This window comes from Pelophylax lessonae (genome assembly GCF_965119305.1).
Source record: "Pelophylax lessonae genome assembly, chromosome: 11".
Lineage (NCBI taxonomy): Eukaryota > Metazoa > Chordata > Amphibia > Anura > Ranidae > Pelophylax > Pelophylax lessonae.
The window spans coordinates 11,135,282-11,159,736 of NC_138778.1; the positions used below are offsets into that span (position 1 = coordinate 11,135,282).

The window sequence follows — 24,455 nt, forward strand, 5'->3', positions numbered from 1 at the left end:
GATCGGTGGGACTGGTTGCAATTTATATCATTGTGACTGTTTGCTATTTCAATCGTTGTGACTGGTTTCACTTTCAATGGTTGTGCTTTAGATCGCTGTGACTGGTTGGAATTTCAATCATTGTGACTGCTTGCGATTTCGATCGTTGTGCTTTCAATCACTGTGACTGGTTGCACTTTCGATCGCTTTGACTGGTTGCACTTTCAATCATTGTGCTTTCGATTGCTGTGACTGGTTGCGATTTCTATCATTGTGACTGGTTGCTATTTTGATCGCTGTGCTTTCAATCATTGTGACTGGTTTCACTTTCAATCGTTGTGCTTTTGGGCATTGTGACTGGTTGTAATTTTAATCTGTGTGACTAGTTGCAATTTCAATCCTTGTGACTGCTTGCGATTTTGATCATTGTGCCTTCAATCACTGTGACTGGTTGCACTTTCGATCGCTTTGACTGGTTGCAATTTCAATCGTGCTTTTCATCGCTGTGACTGGTTGTGATTTCAATTGCTGTGACTGGTTGCGATTTTGAGCGCTTTGACTGATAGCACTTTCAATCATTGTGCTTTCGATTGCTGTGACTGGTTGTGATTTTGATCGTTGTGACTGGTTGCACTTTTGATTGTTGTGCTTTGAACACTGTGTCTGGTTGCGATTTTAATCGCTGTGACTGGTTGCAACTTCAATCGTTGTGCTTTCGATCATTGTGACTGGTTGCGATTTCGATCGCTGTGACTGGTTGTGATTTTAATCTCTGTGACTAGTTGCGCTTTTGATCCCTGTGACTGGTTGCGATTTTGTTCGCTGTGATTGGTTGCGATTTAGATCGCTGTGACTGGTTGTGATTTTAATCTCTGTGACTAGTTGCGCTTTTGATCCCTGTGACTGGTTGCGATTTCGTTCGCTGTGACTGGTTGCGATTTAGATTGTTGTGACTGGTTGCACTTTTTCAATCATTGTGCTTTAGTTTGCTGTGACTGATTGCAATTTTAATTGCTATGACTGGTTGCAACTTCGATCGTTGTTCTTTCAATCATTGTGACTGGTTGCACTTTAGATCTTTTGTGACTGGTTGCGATTTCGACTGTTGTGACTAGTTGTGCTTTAGATCCCTGTGAATGGTTGCGATTTCGATCATTGTGACAGTTTGCGATTTTGATTGCTGTGACCGGTTGTAATTTGCACCTCATCCTGGTCCTTGGCATCATCCGGCGGTCTGGACGGAGTCGGCGTTCTGCAAGGAAACACAACCCTTCCTGTTTCCATAACAGCCAGAAGATTGTTAACCCCCCGCTGCCCGAAACATGTAAGGACGCGCGGTGCGTCTGCAGGGATGAAGGTGTCACGGCGAGGAAGGGGTTACACATCTCCGCACACTTACACAGCCTTTCATCTTCTGTGAACACCGAATGTAATGAGAGCGCCGAACAAACCGGCCGAGGGTCCAACTTATAAAGGTGACCAATTTCTGATCGATCGATCTAGATTACCAGTGATTGCAAATAAGCGATCCATCGTTAAGAACGATGCAACACATACTGTAATTTGATTTGATTGAAAATGCGATTTTTATACTTTGCGCCTGATTTATCACCGTCACCCGATAGTTTAAGTCCTTTTAGGCCCCTTTCACACTTGTGCGACTTGTCCTGCGATTTCGCACTACAAAATCACATGACAAGTCGTTCTCTATTATTTCCAATGAATACCATTCACATCTGTGCGACTTGAAGTTGCACCGACTTCAAAGAAGTCCCTGCACTACTTTGGCCCGATTTGAATACGTTTTTGAGGTCCAAAGACATAGACATTGCTTCAAGCCCAGTCAAAATCACATCAAAATTGCAGCGATAAAATCGTGCAACTTTTAAATCGCACAAGTGTGAAAGGGGCCGAAGTGCCGGTTCACATTAGTGCGATCACAGAGATTGCATGTAATTCGGAGCGCACTGCTCCTAAAATTACATGCGATCTCTGTGCGGTGCAAACTTCAGGCATACAATTTGTATGGCTCGAATTTGCACTGCAATCGCACTAAACACGCACAGGACCCATTTTTTAATCCACAGTAGAATCGGATCACATGGTGGTTCACAATAGTGCGATCCGATACTGTGCGAACTTGCAGATTGCACTGCGATATGCGATCTCAACTGGGGGTGTCGTTAACTTTTAATTGAAGTGTGAACTGCCAGGGGTGCGGAACACACTGTTTAGGAGATATTTAGAGCACCTATAGGTAAGTCTTATCATAGGATCACCTATAGGTAAGTCTTATCATAGGATCACCTATAGGTAAGTCTTATCATAGGATCACCTATAGGTAAGTCTTATCATAGGATCACCTATAGGTAAGTCTTATCATAGGATCACCTATAGGTAAGTCTTATCATAGGATCGCCTATAGGTTAAGGCCCGTACACACGTACCGATCGTCGGCATACAAACGTCGGTGGACGAAGGATCTGCCGATTGTACGCGTGTTAGTATGGTGCCTCCGACAGATGTCTGCGCACAATCCGCGGACAAAAGTCTTTCTTGCAAACATGAAAATTTTTGTATGCCGACACCAGAACGGACGATTGTTCGCCTGTCAGTACACAATTCGGCCGACAGACCGCAGATTTGCAAGACTGGGCATGCTCAGAAAATAGAAAACACAGGGAAAGTTAACCATTACATGACATCACTTCTGCAGTCGGCGGACAAAATTCTTGTGCTGTCCTTGTGCTGTCTTTGCACTTTTCAGCAGACACCGACATCCCGGGGAGAAAAGAGGAACATTTGTATGCCGACCATCGGTACGTGTGTACGGGGCTTAAGTCTTATCATAGGATCCCCTATAGGTAAGTCTTATCATAGGATCCCCTATAGGTAAGACTTATCATAGGATCACCTATAGGTAAGTCTTATCATAGGACCCCCTATAGGTAAGACTTATCATAGGATCACCTATAGGGAAGTCTTATCATAGGATCACCTATAGGTAAGACTTATCATAGGATCCCCTATAGGTAAGACTTATCATAGGATCACCTATAGGTAAGACTTATCATAGGATCACCTATAGGGAAGTCTTATCATAGGAGCACCTATAGGTAAGTCTTATCATAGGATCACCTATAGTGAAGCCCTATCATAGGATCACCTATAGGTAAGTCTTATCATAGGATCGCCTATAGGTAAGTCTTATCATAGGATCGCCTATAGGTAAGTCTTATCATAGGATCGCCTATAGGTAAGACTTATCATAGGATCACCTATAGGGAAGTCTTATCATAGGAGCACCTATAGGTAAGACTTATCATAGGATCACCTATAGTGAAGCCCTATCATAGGATCACCTATAGGTAAGTCTTATCATAGGATCGCCTATAGGAAAGTCTTATCATAGGATCGCCTATAGGGAAGTCTTATCATAGAATCGCCTATAGGTAAGCCTTATCATCGGATCACCTATAGGTAAGCCTTATCATAGGATCACCTATAGGTAAGCCTTATCATAGGATCGCCTATAGGGAAGTCTTATCATAGGATCACCTATAGGTAAGCCTTATCATAGGATCACCTATAGGTAAGCCTTATCATAGGATCACCTATAGGGAAGTCTTATCATAGGATCACCTATAGGTAAGTCTTATCATAGGATCACCTATAGGTAATCCTTATCATAGGATCACCTATAGGGAAGTCTTATCATAGGATCACCTATAGGTAAGTCTTATCATAGGATCACCTATAGGTAATCCTTATCATAGGATCACCTATAGGGAAGTCTTATCATAGGATCACCTATAGGTAATCCTTATCATAGGATCACCTATAGGGAAGTCTTATCATAGGATCACCTATAGGTAAGCCTTATCATAAGATCACCTACACGTAAGTCTTATCATAGGATCACCTATAGGGAAGTCTTATAATAGGATCACCTATAGGTAATCCTTATCATAGGATCACCTATAGGTAAGTCTTATCATAGGATCACCTATAGGTAAGTCTTATCATAGGATCACCTATAGGTAAGTCTTATCATAGGATCACCTATAGGTACAATTTGCAGAGGAAGCTTTACTCCCACTTTAAACTTGCAAACAAAAAGTGCCATGGTCGGCAAACGGATAAGGAAGGGGCAGGCTTCTCCAATGTAAACAGTACACTGTTTACATTTGTGATCACTGTGACTGGTCATCATATAGATCACATCAGGTGCAGAGCCCCTCCGATCAGCTCTGTACACTCAATCCAAAGATGGCTGAGTGGGTTGGCCACCCGCTGATTTTTTTTGTGCAGTGCCGTTTATAAGGGGCATTACATAAAAAAGGGTCCACCACTTCACCGTTCAAAGAGGTATGGCAGTACATCAGCGGGTACATTTTTCAGTATTTTGTATATTCATTATTGATTGTTGTTTGTATACACAAATAGGACATCACTCCCCAAATCAAAGGTTAAAAGTTTAAACATTTAATTCCAATTGAGCCTCATTTTTTTCTATCTGCATTTATCTTCGAAAGGAAATGTATGGAGTCGGTGATGGAATCATCGAATGCCCCAAGGAATCATTTTCAGACACACAAATGTTCTGATCAATAATCTAACCGTCTGGGGACCCTTATTACTGGGGTTGTGTTTTCCATTGATTTCAGTTACATTGTGTCACAGTGAAGTGATTGCAGTGACTTCTGTCTGACACATTGTTACAATTAAGCCCCGTACACACGTACCGATGGTCGGCATACAAATGTTCCTCTTTTCTCCCCGGGATGTCGGTGTCTGCTGAAAAGTGCAAAGACAGCACAAGGACAGCACAAGAATTTTGTCCGCCGACTGCAGAAGTGATGTCATGTAATGGTTAACTTTCCCTGTGTTTTCTATTTTCTGAGCATGCCCAGTCTTGCAAATCTGCGGTCTGTCGGCCGAATTGTGTACTGACAGGCGAACAATCGTCCGTTCTGGTGTCGGCATACAAATATTTTCATGTTTGCACGAAAGACTTTTGTCCGCGGATTGTGCGCAGACATCTGTCGGAGGCACCATACTAACACGCGTACAATCGGCAGATCCTTCGTCCACCGACGTTTGTATGCCGACGATCGGTACGTGTGTACGGGCCTTTACTCTCAGCACAGTGCGCAGATCAGCCCCCGTCTCATCACCTTTGTTTCACATTATCTATGTTGTGGGAGGTGTTCTGTAGTCCACAGCAGTGGCGGCTGGTGCATTGGGGGCGCGACGCCGCCCCCCCCATCCATGCGTCTGGCCCCCTAATCTACATGCGGGGCGCCGGACGCATGGACTTCAATGGGGCTTTTTTTTTTTTTTTTAGTAATGTGATTAGAGCCAGAGGCTCTAATAGGCTAAAAAAAAGGTGGGCTCGGGGCGCAGAGCAATGCGCCTCGAGCGCCTCGAGCCCACCAAGTTGTGTGACTATTCGCTATTGTCCCATGGATCCTCCTCCTGGCCAATCAGAAAGCAGGTTCTGAGACCCGTTTCCCGACTGGCCGAAAGGAGAAGCCATGCCATTGGGCATGGAGGAGGAGGGAGGAGACGCAGAAGACGGGGAAGAAGAACCGCCGCCGCCGTCGCAGTCGCCTGCAGCTGCAGATGGGGGAGTGAGCAGGGGGGGGAGGGTACTGTACTGTCATGCTGTTGTCCGGAGGTTGTGCGGCCTGGTGTGGTCCCGGGGGGGGGGGGGGGCGTGTATGGATGGTGCAGTCCGTCTGACGCCCCCCACCCCTCCCCCGGCCCATGGAGCACCAGCCGCAACTTCACAGAAAACAAACAGCCCCTCATTAGATGAACCCTAGTGCTAACCCCAACCCCCTCCTATATAAACAAAGAGGTGTGATCATTAAGAAAAAGCCATGTGATATTTTTATTTTTATCTGAGCAGTCCACACTAATTTTACATTTGTGTGTGTGATTCTGAAAATGCTAGTTCCCTGGCTGTCATGTTGATTCCACCGAGTTTGGTATTTTCTGGTTCCGAAACAGAAAGGGGGCTCTGAACACAGTGAGTACATGTTACAGGTCAGTGACCATAAGTGTGCACAGCCTGAGGCATTAGGGTGTGCATCCAGAAGGTCAAACACATATGTGTGTACATGTGTGTGTGTATATATATATATATATATATACTGACGGTGTCAGTAGAGCAGAGATTGGTGTCAGTAGGGCAGTGGAAAGTGTCAGTAGAGCAGTTGATGGTGTCAGTAGGACAGAGATTGGTGTCAGTAGAGCAGTGAACAGTGTCATTAGGGCAGAGATTGCTGTCAGTAGGGCAGAGATTGGTGTCAGTAGGGCAGAGATTGGTGTCAGTAGGGCAGAGATTGCTGTCAGTAGGGCAGTGAATGGTGTCAGTAGGGCAGTGAATGGTGTCAGTAGGGCAGAGATTGGTGTCAGTAGGGCAGAGATTGGTATCAGTAGGGCAGTGGACGGTGTCAGTAGAGCAGTTGACGGTGTCATTAGGGCAGAGATTGGTGTCAGTAGAGCAGTGAACAGTGTCAGTAGGGCAGAGATTGGTGTCAGTAGGGCAGTGGACGGTGTCAGTAGGGCAAAGATTGGTGTCATTAGGGCAGAGCTTGGTGTCAGTAGGGCAGTGGATGGTGTCAGTAGAGCAGTGGATGCTCTCAGTAGGGCAGTGGACAGTGTCAGTAGGGCAGAGATTGGTGTCAGTAGGGCAGTAGATGGTGTCAGTAGGGCAGAGATTGCTGTCAGTAGAGCAGTGGATGGTGTCATTAGGGCAAAGATTGGTGTCAGTAGGGCAGTGGACGGTGTCAGTAGGGCAGAGATTGGTGTCAGTAGGGCAGTGGGCAGTGTTAGTAGGGCAGAGATTGGTGTCAGTAGGGCAAAGATTGGTGTCAGTAGGGCAGTGGACGGTGTCAGTAGGGCAGAGATTGGTGTCAGTAGGGCAGTGGACAGTATCAGTAAGGCAGAGATTGGTGTCAGTAGGGCAAAGATTGGTGTCAGTAGGGCAGTGGACAGTGTCATTAGGGCAAAGATTGGTGTCAGTAGGGCAGTGGATGGTGTCAATAGGGCAGAGATTGGTGTCAGTAGTTTTTATTTTTATTATTTAATTTTTTACCATTTTATTTTTTCAATAAAGTTTTTACAATTTTTTTAGGAGCCCCGTTAGGGGGCTTTGGTGAAATAGCAGGGGTCTAAACAGGGGAATCTGCACCACACAGGATAATTAGGGTGTGCCCAGGCACACCTGGAACACCCTTTGCGCACACCTATGTTAGTGAAGCACTTATCCCCGGGTACGAGGAAGGAGGACCGCCATAACACATTGCTCTCAGTACACGTTCTCTTTAAGCCGTGTGTTCCTGGACATTTAGAGAGACTCGCAGCACTCCCGCCATATGCCTGGCACTCCAGACCTAGATGAGGTGCCCAATGACAGGTCTCCACCATATGGATTCACAGCCATCAGGCGGTCATAATGACAGTTGGCGTTAGCGATGTCCAAACCTTCCATCTACAGTTGGTACAGCGTGTATCTGGCAGCCGGTTGAATCCTGTTCCTGTCCTGCTGGAATCTCCGCCAATAACGCAATGTTCCGCTGAACAAACCTGTAATGAGGGAAATACTGGCCCTGCCATAGCCAACGTCTTCCGTATCATCACCATCCAGCAGCTTCACCACCTCAGTACTTAAAACAGCCTAAAATAATTTATAGTTTTCTTCGTAGGTCATAAAATCTCGTCATCCATACCTGAAATCTGTCTTTATGCTAGGAGGCCGCACACCAGCTGAAAGTTGAAATCAGGCTTCCAGTGCTTTGCGATAGAGCAGAGGTATGTTGGTGGCAGCAGAGAGCTTCGTGTGGGCGTCACCAGCATGGCCATGGTCACTATTAGAAAGGGACCAAACGACCCCCTGTTCGGCTCGCGCCAGAACTCTTGAACATCGTAAATGTTTGGAACTGAATAACGAACCCCATTGAAGTCTATGGAACCCGAACTGGAAAAATCAAAAGTGTCTATTTTGAGGGCTTAAATGCTAGTTACTGGGCATAAAAAGAGTATGAGGGCCCAGGTACTGCCCTGGGGGACATGTATCAATGAAAAAAAAAATTGTAAAAAACATTATTTTTAAAAGAGCAGTGATTTACTGATGCTTAAAGTGAAACAATAAAAATGAAAAATTCCTTTAAATATCGTGCCTGGGGGGTCCCCTTAGTCTGCCTGTAAAGTGGTGCATCTGTACCATATCTAGAACCTGCATCTGAATCAAGTAATGGCTGTGCATCGTCAAGGAGCAAGTGGCTGACGCTGTGTTCAAATAATTCAGCTGACTCCTCCATGCCTGATGCTGGGGCTATGGCAGGAATAGCTGTGGACAAAGAGGCAGATTTAGCCACCTTGACAGCTGCAGTGGACTGCGCACTAGTCTCTGCTTGGGTGACGGAGGATGAGGAGGATGAGGATGGTTTAGGAAGCCAGTCCACCACCTCCTCTGCATGCTGTGACTGGATAGCACAGGCAACATCACTAAACAGAGGAAATGATGCCCTGCCTGAGGACTGACCACGTCCACCTTTGCCTGTGGACACATCAACTGCTGGCCCCCTCACAGTGCCATGGGAACGTCTACCTCCCCTTGTTAGCCTCCTAGGAATGATGGGATTAGGGGGGACTTATTACAGAAATGTAATAGAGAAGGCGAAATGTGTACTTGAATGCACTTTAATCAAGAGAAAGTGGTGTTTGGTGAACTTTAACTCACTACACAGACACACTCCACTGACACACTACAATATACTGCAGTAAAAGTGCACTAACGCATTTTAATATACTGCAGTAAAAGTGCCCTGAGGCACTTCAATATATTGCAGTAAAAGTCCACTAACGCACTTTAATATACTGCAGTAAAAGTGCCCTGAGGCACTTCAATATACTGCAGTAAAAGTCCACTAACGCACTTTAATATACTGCAGTAAAAGTCCACTAACGCACTTTAATGTACTGCAGTAAAAGTGCCTTGAAGCAGTTTAATATACTGCAGGTAACCTGCCCTAAAACACTAAACTGACACTACAGTAAAAATGACCAGACGTACTACATTCACACTGCATTATCACTAGATTCATACTAAACCAATATTCCTCACTGACAATAGAATCAGAATAGCACACTATAGCACACAAACTCTCTAGTAGGACGGAAGAGAACCCAGTTCTATCTCTCTCCAATTCAATTATGGGAAGGAACCTTTTATAGTGTGGGGTGGGTCTATGAGCAATGAGCCATGATTGGGTAAAGTCATCATTACTTTCTCCAACCTCTGATCGAGGGGGGGCTGCAGTGATGGGGGGATCTCTGATGTTATGGGAGGGGGCACTATCATGGGGGAACCTTGGTGTGATGTGGACCCTATCATGGACATACTTTGATGTGAAGGGGTTTCTCTGCATTGATGGGAGGGTCTCTGATGCATAGGGTGAATTCTGATGTAAAGGGGGGGGTCTCTGCATTGATGGGGGGGTCTCTGATACATAGGGGGAGGGGGCTCTGCATTTATAAGGGGGTCTCTAAAGCATAGGGGGGACGTTGATGTAAAGGGGGGACTCTGCATTAATGTGGGGTTCTCTGATGCATAGGAGGGACTCTGCCTTGATAAGGGGGTCTCTGATGCATAGGGGGGACCCTGATGCATAGGAGGGTCTCTACATTGATGAGGGGCTCTCTGATGCATAAGGGGGACTCTTATGCATAGGGGGACTCTACATTGATGAGGGGGTCTCTGAATGCATAGGGGGGGAGTCTGCATTGATGGGGGGTCTCTGATGCATAGGGGGGGACTTTACATTGATGAGGGGGTCTCTGATGCATAAGGGGGGACTCTTACGCATAGCTGGACTCTACATTGGTATTGGTGAGGGGGTCTCTGATGCATAAGGGGGACTCTACATTGTTGAGGGAGTCTCTGATGCATAGGGGGGACTCTACATTGATGAGGGGGGTCTCTGATGCATAAGGGGGGACTCTTATGCATAGGGGGACTCTAAATTGGTATTGGTGAGGGGGTCTCTGATGCATAGGGGGGAATCTGTAATAAAGAGGGGGTCTCTGATGTATAGGGGGGAGTCTGTATTGATGGGGGGGGGGGGTCTCTGATGCATAGGGGGGACCCTGATGCATAGGAGGGACTTTACATTGATGAGGGGGTCTCTGATGCATAAGGGGGGACTCTTACGCATAGGGGGACTCTAAATTGGTATTGGTGAGGGGGTCTCTGATGCATAAGGGGGACTCTACATTGTTGAGGGAGTCTCTGATGCATAGGGGGGACTCTTACGCATAGCGGGACTCTACATTGGTATTGGTGAGGGGGTCTCTGATGCATAAGGGGGACTCTACATTGTTGAGGGAGTCTCTGATGCATAGGGGGGACTCTACATTGATGAGGGGGGTCTCTGATGCATAAGGGGGGACTCTTATGCATAGGGGGACTCTAAATTGGTATTGGTGAGGGGGTCTCTGATGCATAGGGGGGAATCTGTAATAAAGAGGGGGTCTCTGATGTATAGGGGGGAGTCTGTATTGATGGGGGGGTCTCTGATGCATAGGGGGGACCCTGATGCATAGGAGGGACTTTACATTGATGAGGGGGTCTCTGATGCATAAGGGGGGACTCTTACGCATAGGGGGACTCTAAATTGGTATTGGTGAGGGGGTCTCTGATGCATAAGGGGGACTCTACATTGTTGAGGGAGTCTCTGATGCATAGGGGGGACTCTACATTGATAAGGGGGTCTCTGATGCATAAGAGGGACTCTACATTGATGAGGGAGTCTCTGATGCATAGGGGCGACTCTACATTGATAAGGGGGTCTCTGATGCATAAAGGGGACTCTATATTGATGAGGGAGTCTCTGATGCATAGGGGGGACTCCAAATTGATGAGGAGGCCTCTGATGTAAAGGGGGACTCTGCATTGATGGGGGGTCTCTGATGCATGGGGGGGGGGGGCTCTGTATTGATGATGGGGTCTCTGATGCATAGGGAGGACTCTGCATTGATGGGGAGGTTTTATGCATAGGGGGGGTGGAATCTGCATTGATGAGGGGGTCTCTGATGCATAGGGGGGGGGGATCTGCATTAATAAGGGGGGTCTCTGATGCATAGGGGGGACTCTGCATTGATGGGGGGTCTCTGATGCATGGGGGGGGGTGGAATCTGCATTGATGAGGGGGTCTCTGATGCATAGGGAGGCCTCTGATGTGAAGGGGGGACTCTGATGGGAAGTTATTTTCACCAAGGCAGTTGTGCCCCCCGTCCCAGGCTCAGGGTTCCCAGTGATAAGTAACATTTAAGTTTTTCAGACTGCGGTGGGGGGAGGGGTCTCCAGATTTTGTGTACTTTTAGTAAACTGTTTTGAGTTGTGCCAATATCACGCAACATAAAAGAAAATAGCATCCGCCGCCATTTCATTCCCCAGGGCCTGCGCTTGCAGAACATTTCTAAGCTTTGAGGTTATCAGTAATTTTCCAGCACAGAAATGCAGATTTTACCACTTATGTGAGAATTGCTGCGGTAGAGAATTGGGTAATCGGGGTCTTCTAGCCAAGAAGGACGCTCATAAATCGCAGATTAGCTGCTGGATTTGTCATCCTTCCCACTGGTAATTGTCCATCATTTCTCCGGAGTGACAGAAGGGGGGGGGGGTCATAAAGTTATATTAAGTCCCTAGTGATCAATTACGGCTGAGGTCAGAGGTCACCCCGATCACCTCCCTGCACTGATTGTCACTGTATGAAATACTGAGACAACTGCGCAAGGAAATTATTTTTTTCCTCAAAAGTTTTGATAACAAATATATATATATATAAAAGGACAAAAAACAATAAGCATTAAAAAAAAAAAAAAAGAAAAAAAAAAAGAAAATATAAACAGAAGTCAGTTTTCCTGATAGGGCAATAACATAATCAATACATTTGATTCATTACCGATATTATTACCAATATATAAGAACTCTCTGTGACGGGTCGACTCGACCCAATCTACCCTGGGAAATGATTTCTAATGAAAACTCTGGAAAATGTTTTCCTTTTTTTTTCAATGTCTGAGCGAAAAAAAAAAAAAAAAAATTAAAAGTAAATAAATAAATAAATCTGGAAAATTCTAATTAAGCATGTGGCAAGTGAAAGCCATGTGTTCATCCGGAGGCTGAGGGAATATGAAAATGTTACATTTTCACCGCACAGGGCCACTGATAGGGGGAGGGGACCACCAATCCTCCTGTAGGGGGCCCGGGCACACAGGGGGGCCCCAACAGCACAGGGAATCCTTGCAGTCGGGTGGAGGGGCAATTACAGAAGGAAGCCCTGTGTGGCTCTCTGCAGCAGCTGAAAGCCAGTTTCTTTCCCTCCTGCCAGCTTTCAGCTGCTGCGTGGAGAGACACAGACACAGGGTATCATTCCTGTATTTGCTTCTCCAGCACCGATCCCCCCTCCCTGTTCTGCCTGCTTCTGACCCCCCTCCCCCTTTCTGTGTGCCCCCCTTTCACTGTGCTGCCCCCCCCTCCCACAGCGCTGCAGGCTTCCCTGTCCTGTAAAAAAAAAAAAAAAAAAAAAACACATTTTTAAAAAATAAATAAATTAATTAACATGATAAATAATTTTAAAAAATGGTAAAATGATTGTTACATTTTTTCACATTTAAAAAAAAAAAAAAAAGGAAAAAATAATTTAAAAATGGCTAATTCACACAGGTTCTCTGTTATGTTTGTGTCCACTAAGTGAAAATATTGCCTTTATAAATTCGGGGGGGGGGGGGGGCTTATTTTTTATCACAAAATAACTGTACACATGTTTACAAAGTTTAACCACTTTACCACCGGAGGATTTTGCTGTCTTACGTCTGGGCCACTTTTTGCGATTCGGTGCTGTGCGACTTTAACTGACAATTGTGCGGTCGTGCAGCGCTGTACCCAAACGAAATTTACGTCCTTTTTTTCCCACAAACAGAGCTTTCTTTTGGTGGTATTTGATCACCTGTGCGATTTTTACTTTTTGCGCTATAAACAAAAAAGTGTGTTTATTTTGAAAAAATAACAATATTTTTAACATTTTTTTATATGAAATTCCCCCCAAAAAAATGTAAAAATCAATACATTTTTGGCCAATTTGTTTTCTGCTAACTATGTTTGGTAAAAAAAAAATCACAATAAGCGTATTTTGATTGGTTTGCGCAAAAGTTATTGCGTTTACTAACTAAGGGAAAGATTTCTGTCATTTTTGGTGTTTTTTTTTAACGCGTAATGGCGGCGATCTGCGATTTTTTTGCGGGACTGCAACATTGCGGCGGACAGATCGGACCCTTGACTGACATTTTTGACACTTTTGGGGTTACCAGTGACATTACTGCAGTAATCAGTGCTATATATATGCACTGTTACTGTAAAAATGACACTGGCAGGGAAGGGGTTAATTTTATTGGAGAGGGAGGGGTTAATGTATGCCTGGTGCTTACTGACATGTGTGGGGGGAGGGGACTGAGTGACACGGGGACAGATCGCATGTTCAGCTATGCTGAACCCTGCAATCTGTCACTCCTTGTCACTTAGGAGATCCGCCCGCTCTGTTTACACAAGCGGACGGATCTCCAAACTAGATTCCCCGACGATCGGGGAAGAGCAGCGGAGATAGCCGCCGCTCCTCCCCTGGCCTGACTCCTGCTGTGACTGAAAACAGCGGGAGCGCGCCTCCGGCGGTGCGTGAGCGCCGCCTACAGGGGGAGGAGTCCAGCGACGTAGGTCTACGTCGCTGGACGGAATCGAGCCACTTTGCCGCAGTACAGTCCCAGTGACTGGTCGGCAAGTGGTTAAAAAAAAATCCCTAAGGCTCCATTCACATACTTGCGTATCGGATTGTGGGAAGAATTGCAGCGATTCTGCCCGCGATCCCGAATGATTGCAAATCGCGGGACACCCGTGCGATTCCCATGACTTGCAATGGCACCCCAAACGCGGCACAATTTTGCTGCGATTGTCGCTCGAATCGCGGTAAAATCACATAAACAGAATCGCGGGATGCCTGTCGCCCCCAAAAAAGTACAAGGACTTCTTTTTGGCGTCCTGTGATTCTGTTTGCGCAATCGTTGGGCGACAATCACGCCGTATTTGGGGTGCCATTGGAAGTCACAGGAATCGCTCGGGGGTCCCGCGATTTTGCAATGATTTTGGGTCGCGATCTGATACGCCAGTATGTGAACGGAGCCTTAAGTAGATTTTAGTGCACACAAAATTTCGGGTACCAAAGTTTGGAGCCGTTTCACGGAGGCACGCAGATTGAAAGCCTTGACATTTACTCTCATCTTTTATATTTTTAATGTTTTCCCTAAAACTAAGTTTTTTGTTTTTTTTTAACTGAAATTCTGTGCTTGTTAAACTGTTAACTGGCTAATATTGAGGGACATAAAAAAGAAAAAAAAAATGAAACTACCACTATTTTATTCTACAGGATTTCTGTTTTTAGAAAAAAAAATATATTTTTTTTGGGGGGGGGGGGGGGTAACTAATCACCAGGCCTAAAATTGTTTTTAAATGTGTGGCAAAAAAAACTGCACTGGCAGCGAAAGAGTTAAAGCCCTTGCTAGCAGTCACCATTTATAAATGGCGCTGGTACAAATGTTTAATCACCAGATGTGCCATTAAATACCTCGTCTGACGCCATTCTGGCGCTCGCTATGATGGAGACTTTTAAAGTTGAGTATTTTTTTTTTTTGTTTTTCAGGTGAAAATTGCAGAAGCTTTATCACACTCACACCTCCAGCAGACCGAGGTAACATTTTTCTTTTTTTTTTTTGTGTTTTTTCTGTATTTAATCGTTATTTGTGACCTGACAGGTCGCCGTAGGTCGCCTCCCATAGGGAAGCTGTGGACCCGTTCTAATAGGAGTGACACAAGTCGCTCCGACTTAGAAAAAGGGTCCGGAGCTTCTTTGGGGCGACCCGGAGCAACCTGCATTGACTTCAATGTTATGAAGTCCGTGCCGGCCGCTCCGAGGTCGCGGTGCGAGCAGCGCGCCGCGACCTGTGAGGTCGCCCCGGGAAGTCGGATCGCCCCAGTGTGAACGGGCCTCAAAGATGCTATATGCATCTCCCATATAAAACATATCCCCAATTACATGAAAATTGCATATATTGTGGTTACACGACAAGCACTACAAAAAGGTTGCGCAAAAGCCAACGCATTTCGTCTAACGTTGCTTCATCAGGGCTTGGAGAGCCAGGTAGTACTCATCTACAACAAAGAGGGTTTATTATTTATATGTCTATATCCATCACAAAGTACACATATCAACCAAAAAGTAACCTTTAAATCACATATATGCAAAACCCACCTAAAAAAAAAAAAAAACACGTAGATGCATAATAGTTCTCCCCCCCCAGCGAGCGCAGTCAGGTGAAATAATCCGAGTTGATGTTGTTAAAGCTCGAAGCTCCAAAACGCTAGAGGAGAAAATAATCAATTATTCTCTATGGAGTTTGTTCACATCCCCACTACCAGTTGCCTGAGGCTCAAAAAAGTTCTGGAGCTTTTTTTGAAGCTCAAATGGGGCAGATTGGTGCTTTTTTGAAGCGTTTTTAGCACCATAGAAATGCATTATTATTATTATTATATAGGATTTATACAGGGCCGTCTTTAATATTAATTGTATCCTGGGCAAACATTTTCTCGGGCCCTTGAAAATCCACTTATCAACTATTTGCGGGCAGTGTGGGCTCAAGGGGCAGCTGATTTGGGCCTCACAGCGATCACTGGGCCCAGGGCAGCTGCCCCTTTTGCCCTGTGTTAAAGACGGCTCTGGATTTATATAGCGCCGACAGTTTACGCAGCGCTTTACAACTTGAGTGTAGACAGTACAAATACAATACACTTTAATACAGTAGGAGTCAGAGGGCCCTGTTCGTTAGAGCTTACAATCTTAGGCCCCTTTCACACAGGCGGACCGTTCAGATCCGCCTGTCCGTTTTTTGGCGGATCTGAACGTTCCCCCCATGCATCCCTATGGGGCATCGGATGTCAGCGGAGACATGTCCACTGACATGCGATCCGATCCGTCAAATCTGGACGGATGGAAACCCTATTTTCCATCCGTCCAGCGGATCGGATGGGATCGGATGAGAACGGACCGGCGGTCCGTTCCCATCCGATTCCCCCATAGAGATGCATGGGGACCTGAGAGCTCTGTCTCCGCACACAGCGCAGAGAACAGTTGTCATCCTCCTGCTCAGCGGGGGATCGGCGGATCGATCTCCCGCTGAGAAAAACGGAGTCCGTCTGATGGACTCCATGTGTGAAAGAGCCCTAAGAGGGAGGGTCAAGAGATACAAGAGATAATAACTGTGGGGGATGGGCTGATGGAGAAAATAAAAGTACAGTTGTTAGGTGGATGCCAGATGTGTTTCAAATGCATAGAAACATTTGATTCAAGTGTTTTTTTTTTAAGCATTTTAGTGCACTTTGTAGCTTGTTTTTGAGTGTTTTTCTGCTCAAAAGCAATAATTAAATGAAAATAAATTTGAATAAATAAATGAATGAAATAAATAGAAAACCCCAACCCCAACCCCTAATATTAACCCCTAACACTAATATTAGCGCCTAATCCTAAGGCTCCATTCACACCTGGGCTTCTTTTTGGGCTGATTACCAGCGATTTTGATAGATGTCAATGCCTGCCTCCAAAAACGGCTGAAAAAAACGCCTGAAAATCGTGGTAGAAAACGCTACGCTCAAGTGTGAATGCAGCCTAAACCAAACCCCTAGCCTAGCAAAAAAAATAAAATAAATAAGCATATTAAATAATAAATAAATTAACCCCTAACCTTTAACACCCTTACAAAAATATATACATATATATATATATATCTCATAAATAAATAATAACAAAAGCAGATAAAAAAGCTAACAAGCATAGCAACAAATGATGAAACAGATGATGTTTTTCTCTATTGGTTATTTAACCACTTGCCGACCGCCGCACGACTATCTACGGCGGCGGTCAGCCCCTCACAGGCAAAGTGACGTAGGTCTACGTCGCTCGCCTGTGAGGGTTTAGGGCGCGAGCGCGCGCCGCCGGAGGCGCGCTCCCGCTCCCGCGTGGTCACGGACCCCCCCGCGCGTGTGACCGGCGGACCCGATCGCCGCCGGCCACTCTGCGATCGGCGGGGGAGAGGGAGAAAGTCAGGCAGCTTGTGTAAACAAGCTGCCTGTCATTCTCCTCTCTGTATGAGAGCTGATCACATGGATCTACTATGTAGATCCATTGATCACTCTGCATACAGTTGAAGCCACAGCCAATCACAGTTAGAATCACGCCCCTAGGGACACACACAGCCCCTCCCTCTCAAATAAAGTTAACCCCTTCACTACCAGTGTATTTTTACAGTAACAGTGCATATATATAGCACTGATTACTGTAGAAATGTCACTGGTAACCCCAAAAGTGTCAAAAATGTCAGTCAAGGGTCCGATCTTTCCGCCGCAATGTCGCAGTACCGCAAAAAAAATCGCAGATCGCCGCCATTACGCGTTAAAAAAAAAAACAACAAAAATGACAAAAATCTTTCCCTTTGTTAGTAAACGCAATAACTTTTGCGCAAACCAATCAAAATACTCTTTTTGCGATTTTTTTTACCAAACATAGGTAGCATAAAACAAATTGGCCGAAAATATTAAAAAATTTTGATTTTTACATTTTTTTTTGGGGGAATTTCATATAAAAAAAAGGGAAAAATATTGCTATTTTTGCAAAATTTACGCTCTTTTTTTGTTTATAGCGCGTGATCAAAAAATCGCACAGGTGATCAAATACCGCCAAAAGAAAGCTCTGTTTGTGGGAAAAAAAGGACGCCAAATTCGTTTAGGTACAGCGTCGCACGACCGCGCAATTGTCCGTTAAAGTCACGCAGTGCCGAATCGCAAAATACCCTCTGGTCGTTTAGCAGCCAAATCCTCCGGGGCTTAAGTGGTTAAAAAACACCAAAGCTTAAGGCTCCATTCACATCTGGGCGTTTTCAGCTCCAAAAACGCTCAAAAGAAACGTTTCCAAAATGCCCAACAAAACCCCATTCATTTAAATGGCCCCTGTTCACATCTGAGAGTTTAAACGCCTGAAGCAAAACGCCCAACGCTCAAAAAAGTACATGAGCTTCTTTTTGGGCAGATTACAGGCGTTTTCCATTGGTCTCTAGTCAATCTAAAAACGCCTGCACAAAAAACGCCTGTAAAACGCCTGCAAAAACGCCCATAAAAACGTCTGAAAAAAACGCCTGAAAAAACGCCTGAAACAAAAACGCCCAGGTGTGAATGGAGCCTAAGGCTGCATTCACATGTCAGCTTATAATCGCGGGCAGAACCGCCGCGGTTCCGCCCGCGATTCGGAGATTTATTGCAAATCGCGGGACGCCTAGCGTTGCCCATTGATTTGCAATAGCCCCCCAAACGCCGAGCGATGTTGCCGCGATTTACGCCCGCCAAATCGCGGCAACATCGCGCAAACAAGCTCTTGTACTTTTTTGGAGCGTATTGCGTCCCGCGATTTTGTTTGCGCGATGTTGCCGCGATTCGGCGGGCGTAAATCGCGGCAACATCGCTCGGCGTTTGGGGGGCTATTGCAAATCAACGGGCAACGCTAGGCGTCCCGCGATTTGCAATAAATCTCCGAATCGCGGGCGGAACCGCGGCGGTTCTGCCCGCGATTATAAGCTGACATGTGAATGCAGCCTTAGGCTCCGTTCACATGTAGGTGTTTTGGGGCGTTTTTGGGGAGTTTTTCTGCTCTAGGATCAGCTCTCAAAACGCCCAACAAGACAAATCCTATTCATTTCAATGGCCCCTGTTCACATCTGAGCGTTTTGACGCTGTAAGCAAAACGCCCAACGCTCAAAAAAGTACATGAGCTTCTTTTTGGGCAGATTACAGGCATTTTCCATTGGTCTCTATTCAATCTAAAAACTCCTGCACAAAAAACGCCTGTAAAAACGCCTATAAATCACGGTAAAAATCGCGGTAAAAAACGCTACGCTCAGGTGTGAATGTAGCCTAAGTGTCGGTTCACACTACGGCCATCCGACTTCGGGGGCCACCTGTGAAGTCACGTGCACCGCGACTTCGGCGCGATTTGCACGGACTTCACATAATGGAAGTCAATGCAAGTCGCCCCCGAAGTAGTACAGGAACTATTTCCTAAGTCGGAGCGACTTGAGTCGCTCCTATTAGAACGGTTCCCGTAGCACAGAATGGGCCGCGACTTGTCAGGCTGACCAGTCGCCGTAGTGCGAACCGGGACTAAAAATGCTTTAAAAACGATGTAAACAAACAAAAAAAAAACTCCTGAAAAAGTGCAAAAAAATGTGACGTTCAGGTGTGAATGTGGCCCCAAAATTGTACTATAAGGACAAACCTAAACAATTCATTGCATTTCCATCAAATCAGGCACTACACCGTTGATCGCACGATTCGATTGTATGGTGTATGGTCACCGTTAAATAGAGATGCAGATGGCCAGGCTCGGGGGGGGGGGGGGGAAGGGTTGTGTAGCTGATTATAACAAATATCAGGTGAGAGGCGCCGACACCCAGAGCTTCCAGTCTTGAGCACCAGATAGGAAGAAGATTATCAGTCGGTGGGACTACAAGTAACAGATCAGTCTTGGATGTCTATGGAACGATAGGTGGCAGATCAGATTTGCAGACTGTCCAATCTATGGACTTCTACCAATAAGACTGAGATTGTTACATATTGGTGATCAGACCCACCACACTCTGCAACTGGTAGAAGGAGGTGGACGGGGGATCTTGTTGCTTTTGAAAAAGTTTTGGTGGGCAACTAAAGCCTCGTACACACGCAACGATTGTCGGCCGAACGATCGGCCGTCTTTTGTCCAGTGTTCTAGTGTTGGTTGAAATGTGCTCTAGACTGCACATGAATTTTGTCGGCCAACAAAAACCAACTGCAGAAGTGATGTCATGTTCTGGTTGACTTTCCGTGTGTATTTTCTTCTCTGAGCATGCCCAGTCTTGCTCATCTGACTTTTGACGGCCGAAATCTGTACTGACTGGTGGAAAATCGGCCGTTCTGGTGACGGCCAACAAAAATTTTATAGCATGCACACCAGATTTTGTTCGGCCGAAAACTCGCAGTCGGAGTCGGAAGCATCATACTAACAAGCCGACAATCGGCCGATCGGACGTTGGCCGAAAATTTACAGCCAACAATCGGTGCGTGTGTACGGGGCTTAAAACTTCCTCCCAGCAGAGTCTGTCTGCATAGAAATGGGTGTGCCAGGTGTGCCTGGGCATACCCTAATCATCCTATGTGGCGCAGATTCCCCCTGTTTAGACCCTAAACGTATTGTAAAAAATAAAAATAAATAAAACTAAAAAATAATTAAAAAAAAAATGAATGAAAAGAACTACAGTCACCATACACTGCCCTACTGACACCAATCCCTGCCCGACTGACCCTGTTCACAGCTCTATGGACACACACGTGTTTGAGCTTTGGGTTGCACACCCTAATGCAATAGGCTGCGCACACCTATGTCTGTCTGATTGTTACACAATACACTCTACAACTGGTGGGAGGGGGAGGAGGTTCACATGGAAGTGATCTAAGAGGAGGGGGAAGGGAAGTTTAGATAAATGAACTGTTGATCCTCCACAAACAGTTTTGGCGGGTGTTTCCTCCCAGCAGTTTCTGCTATCTGAAGGTTTCAGCTTGATTTCCCCTTTGTGTTGGCTACAATGGCATCCGCAGATCTGAGAGACGATCTGAGCTGCTCCATCTGCCTGAACATTTATACGGATCCGGTAACCCTGAGATGTGGACACAACTTCTGCCGATTTTGCATTGATCGTGTTCTGGATTCTCAGGAGGCCTCTGGAGGGTATTCCTGTCCGGAGTGCAGAGAGGATTTCCCGGATCGTCCTGCATTGAGGAAGAACATAACGTTGTGTAATATAGCAGAGAAAATGTCACCTGCCCAGACTCCGCAAGGACCAGCTGGAACCTTCTGCACATACTGCATCCAGGCTCCTGTCCCTGCTGCCAAGTCCTGCCTGCACTGCGAGGCCAATCTATGTGCTGATCATCTGAGAGTCCACAGCAAGTCCCCAGAACACATCCTACTGGATCCTAGCACCTCCCTGGAGAACCGGAAATGCTCCATCCACAGAGAGCCCCTGAGATATTTCTGTATTCAGGACAAGGTTTGCATCTGCGTGTCCTGCAGTCTGGCCGGACAACACCGAGGACATTGGGTGGACATGCTGGATGAAGCCTCCGGGAAGAAGAAGGAGAATCTGAGAAACATTTGGGAGAAACTGACCTCAAAGATTAAGGAGGTTGATGAAAAAATTGATGGACTTCAAGAAGAATGGAGGAAAAGTCAAGGAAAAACAGCTGATTTGAAGAAGAGAGCCATCACGACCTTCAGAGACCTCCGATCATTTGTGGAACACCTCGAGGAGAAGGTCCTGGCTGAGATCTCCCAGCAGGAAGAGCAGGGGTCACAATACGTCTCAAATCTGATCCGTGAGCTAGAAACCAAGAAAGACGAGTTGGCCAGGAAGGTGCTTCACGTTGAGAAGCTCTTCGATGTGGTGGATCCACTGATCGTCCTACAGGATCTGGAGACCAGTAGAGGTGACTTTTGTGACATGAAACAGATAGATGACATGAACTTGGATATAACTCACAAGAAGGTCTATGCTGCAGACGAGCTGGACGAGAGCCCAATCCCCGCGAAGGTCCAAACGTTATCCCTCATATTGAAAGATCTGAAGTGTGGAGTCACACGGGAGCCAACCAAGCTATCACTAGCTAAAAATACAAATTGTAGCTGCATCACATTGTCTGATGACCTAAAATCTTTATCTGTATCCATAAGAAGCATTGGTTGTAGCCATAATCGTGTTGTTATGAGCACCGGGAGCTTTTCTTCAGGAACACATTACTGGGAAGTTGAGTTTGGAGGATCGGGAAGTGTAGGGGTCTGCTATGCCAGTTTGATCGATCAAAAATACAAAATTGAGGAAAATACTGAGTCCTGGTGGTTGAACAAATATAGAGGCGGTGACTGGCAAAGTATTGAATATTTCAAAATCATACATAACAACTATCAGAGTCGCCTACCCACCAATCCTTCCAGTAATAAATTCAGAATCTATCTGGATTACGATGCTGGGCAGATCTCCTTCTACGAGCTCTGCACCCCGATCCGACACCTGCACACCTTCACTGCCAAATTCACCAAGCCCCTCCATGTTGCCTTCTACGGCTTTGACACAACATTCAAAATTAACTAGAGGAACCAAAAAAAAAACCTTCTGTCCAGACTGGCAACCCCAATCTGTCCAATTTCAAACCAATTTAAAGTGCCCTAAAAGCCGAGAGCTTACCCCAAGGCTTGGATGCCAAAGAGGATGATGTCACCATCCTTCCACCAGACTCTGGGAATGAGGAGGATCCCGAATCTCACGAGATAACGCTCTTGCATTGTGCATTTTCTGTCGAGATTTGGGATACTGAGCATTCCCAGGATCTTGCTGGAAGGAAGGATGGTAATTGGTGCCGGGACAAGGTCAACTAGAGCCCATGGTGAACATGCCAATTTGTGCCCCCCCCCCCCCCCCCCCCAGATGTATGACGATTATGTGGCAGCAAAAATCCCCTCCTCTGTGCATGCTTACACCCTAAGCAAAAATTCCCCCTCCTCCCAGTACAAATCCATCCCCCTGCTGAAATTTCCCCTCCCAACAAAAATCCTCTTATTGCACATATACTCCCAGCACAACTCCCCCACCCCTTCCTAGCACAAATTCTTAACCCCTCAAATTTACCCTCCAAGCACAAATTTTCTCCCCTCCCAGCACAAACTCCCCTCCCCTAATCCTCCATCCTAGCATAAATCCCCCCCCCCCCCCCACCCAACAAAAAAAAAAAAAATTCCCTTCCCAGCACAATGCCCCCCCCAAACAAGCCCAACTAGCACCAATCCCCCTCCCCAAACACATTTCCCCTCCTAGCACAAATTCTCTCCCCTCCCAGCACAAACTCCCCTCCCCTAATCCTCCATCCTAGCATAAACCCCCCACCCAAAAAAAAAAAAAATTCCCTTCCCAGCCCAAACAAGCCTAACTAGCACCAATCCCCCTCCCCAAACACATTTCCCCTCCTAGCACAAATTCCCCCCCCCCCTCCCCTCCCATATTACCTTTTCTAACACAACCCCCCCCCCCCCCCAAACCCCACTCCTAGCACATCTCCCTAAATGTCCCCTCTTAGAACAATTCTTACCTCCTGATGCCCCCCCCCCAATCCCCCCTCTCAACACAAATCCCCTCCCCCAATCTCCTTGTGATGCCCCCCGTACCTCATATGATACCACAGTGCCCAGGGCAGCCGTCCCTTCTGCCCAGCCCTTGTCCTGGCTCTGATGGTAATGTCCACTTCTCCTTGTCTCCCCTCACCTTCTGAAAGCCAGGGGTAGGGTCAGAACATTGTCTAACTTTTTTTTTTCCCACTGGTGCTTCCTTTCCATTCTAATGCGATTATACATAGAGAACGGAGGACTGATGTAATAAGCAAACTTTGCATCCCAAACCTGCCATATCTAACCAGCTTGTGAAAATGCTGGTTGACTGGCGCTCACGTTGATTTTTATTATTTTGCCCTTCTGACCTGGCACAAAATTTAGGAATATTCAAAAAGTCAGAAAAAACTTCTTTACTGCTTGGTTGTTACTAAGGAGCCCAGAGGATCAGCATGACAGCCAGGGAACCAACATTTTCAGATGGAGAAGTTGGAAATGGTGGTCTCAATGTTTCTCTAATGATAGATTTCCTGTTGAGGGTGAAGGGGGGGTTCCCCATTTTAATATTTCTGTTCCACACTGGGGGTGTATTTACAAAAGCAAACTTGGTTATTTGTTAAGTTAAACTGCATGTAAATTCTTTTGTTCAAATGGGGGGGGGGGGGGGGAGAATGAGTGTTCTGAGGATACATTTTCTGCAGTTTGAATATTGGAAAAAAAAGGGTGAGAATTGCGAAAATATCGCATTTTGGCCACAAGATAGTTAAGGAGCCTTTTTATTTCCAATGATGTTCAGCTCCATCTAGTGGCTATAATGTGGTATTTTTTTTTTTTTCAATGAATAACATTCAAACAGTAGAGCATATAGACGGGAAGATTTGATTTTGCCCCATTCACATATATGCAGTTTCCCAGGATGAATCCTGTAGCTATTCAAATTTTTATTATTTTTGTAATAAATACACCCGTAGGTGGTGTATCAGATGAAAGCCCTGTAGGAACCCTAAGCTGCCCTATAATTAAACTACTGGTTAAACCTCCGTGGTACTTCCCTGCCCGCACCACCTGATACTAGTACTGAAATGGCACTGTAGCAGAGGCACTGATTGGCTGCTTTTTGAACAGTCT

At 45.9% G+C, this 24,455-nt stretch overlaps 2 protein-coding genes across 2 annotated transcripts in view; both read left to right on the top strand.

Annotated features, from left to right (window-relative positions):
- GSG1L2 (GSG1 like 2) overlaps positions 1-24,455 on the top strand; it is a 75,295-nt gene that overhangs the window by 17,736 nt on the left and 33,104 nt on the right. The window contains exon 2 of the mRNA XM_082272458.1: positions 14,742-14,789. Coding sequence (XP_082128584.1) covers positions 14,742-14,789 — 48 coding nt within the window. The remainder of the gene's footprint in view (positions 1-14,741; positions 14,790-24,455) is intronic.
- LOC309566869 (nuclear factor 7, ovary-like) lies at positions 20,758-22,320 on the top strand (the record flags this gene model as incomplete). Its single annotated transcript, XM_082272217.1, has 1 exon — positions 20,758-22,320. The coding sequence occupies one exon, from the start codon at positions 20,758-20,760 to the stop codon at positions 22,318-22,320; it is 1,563 nt and encodes a 520-aa protein (XP_082128343.1).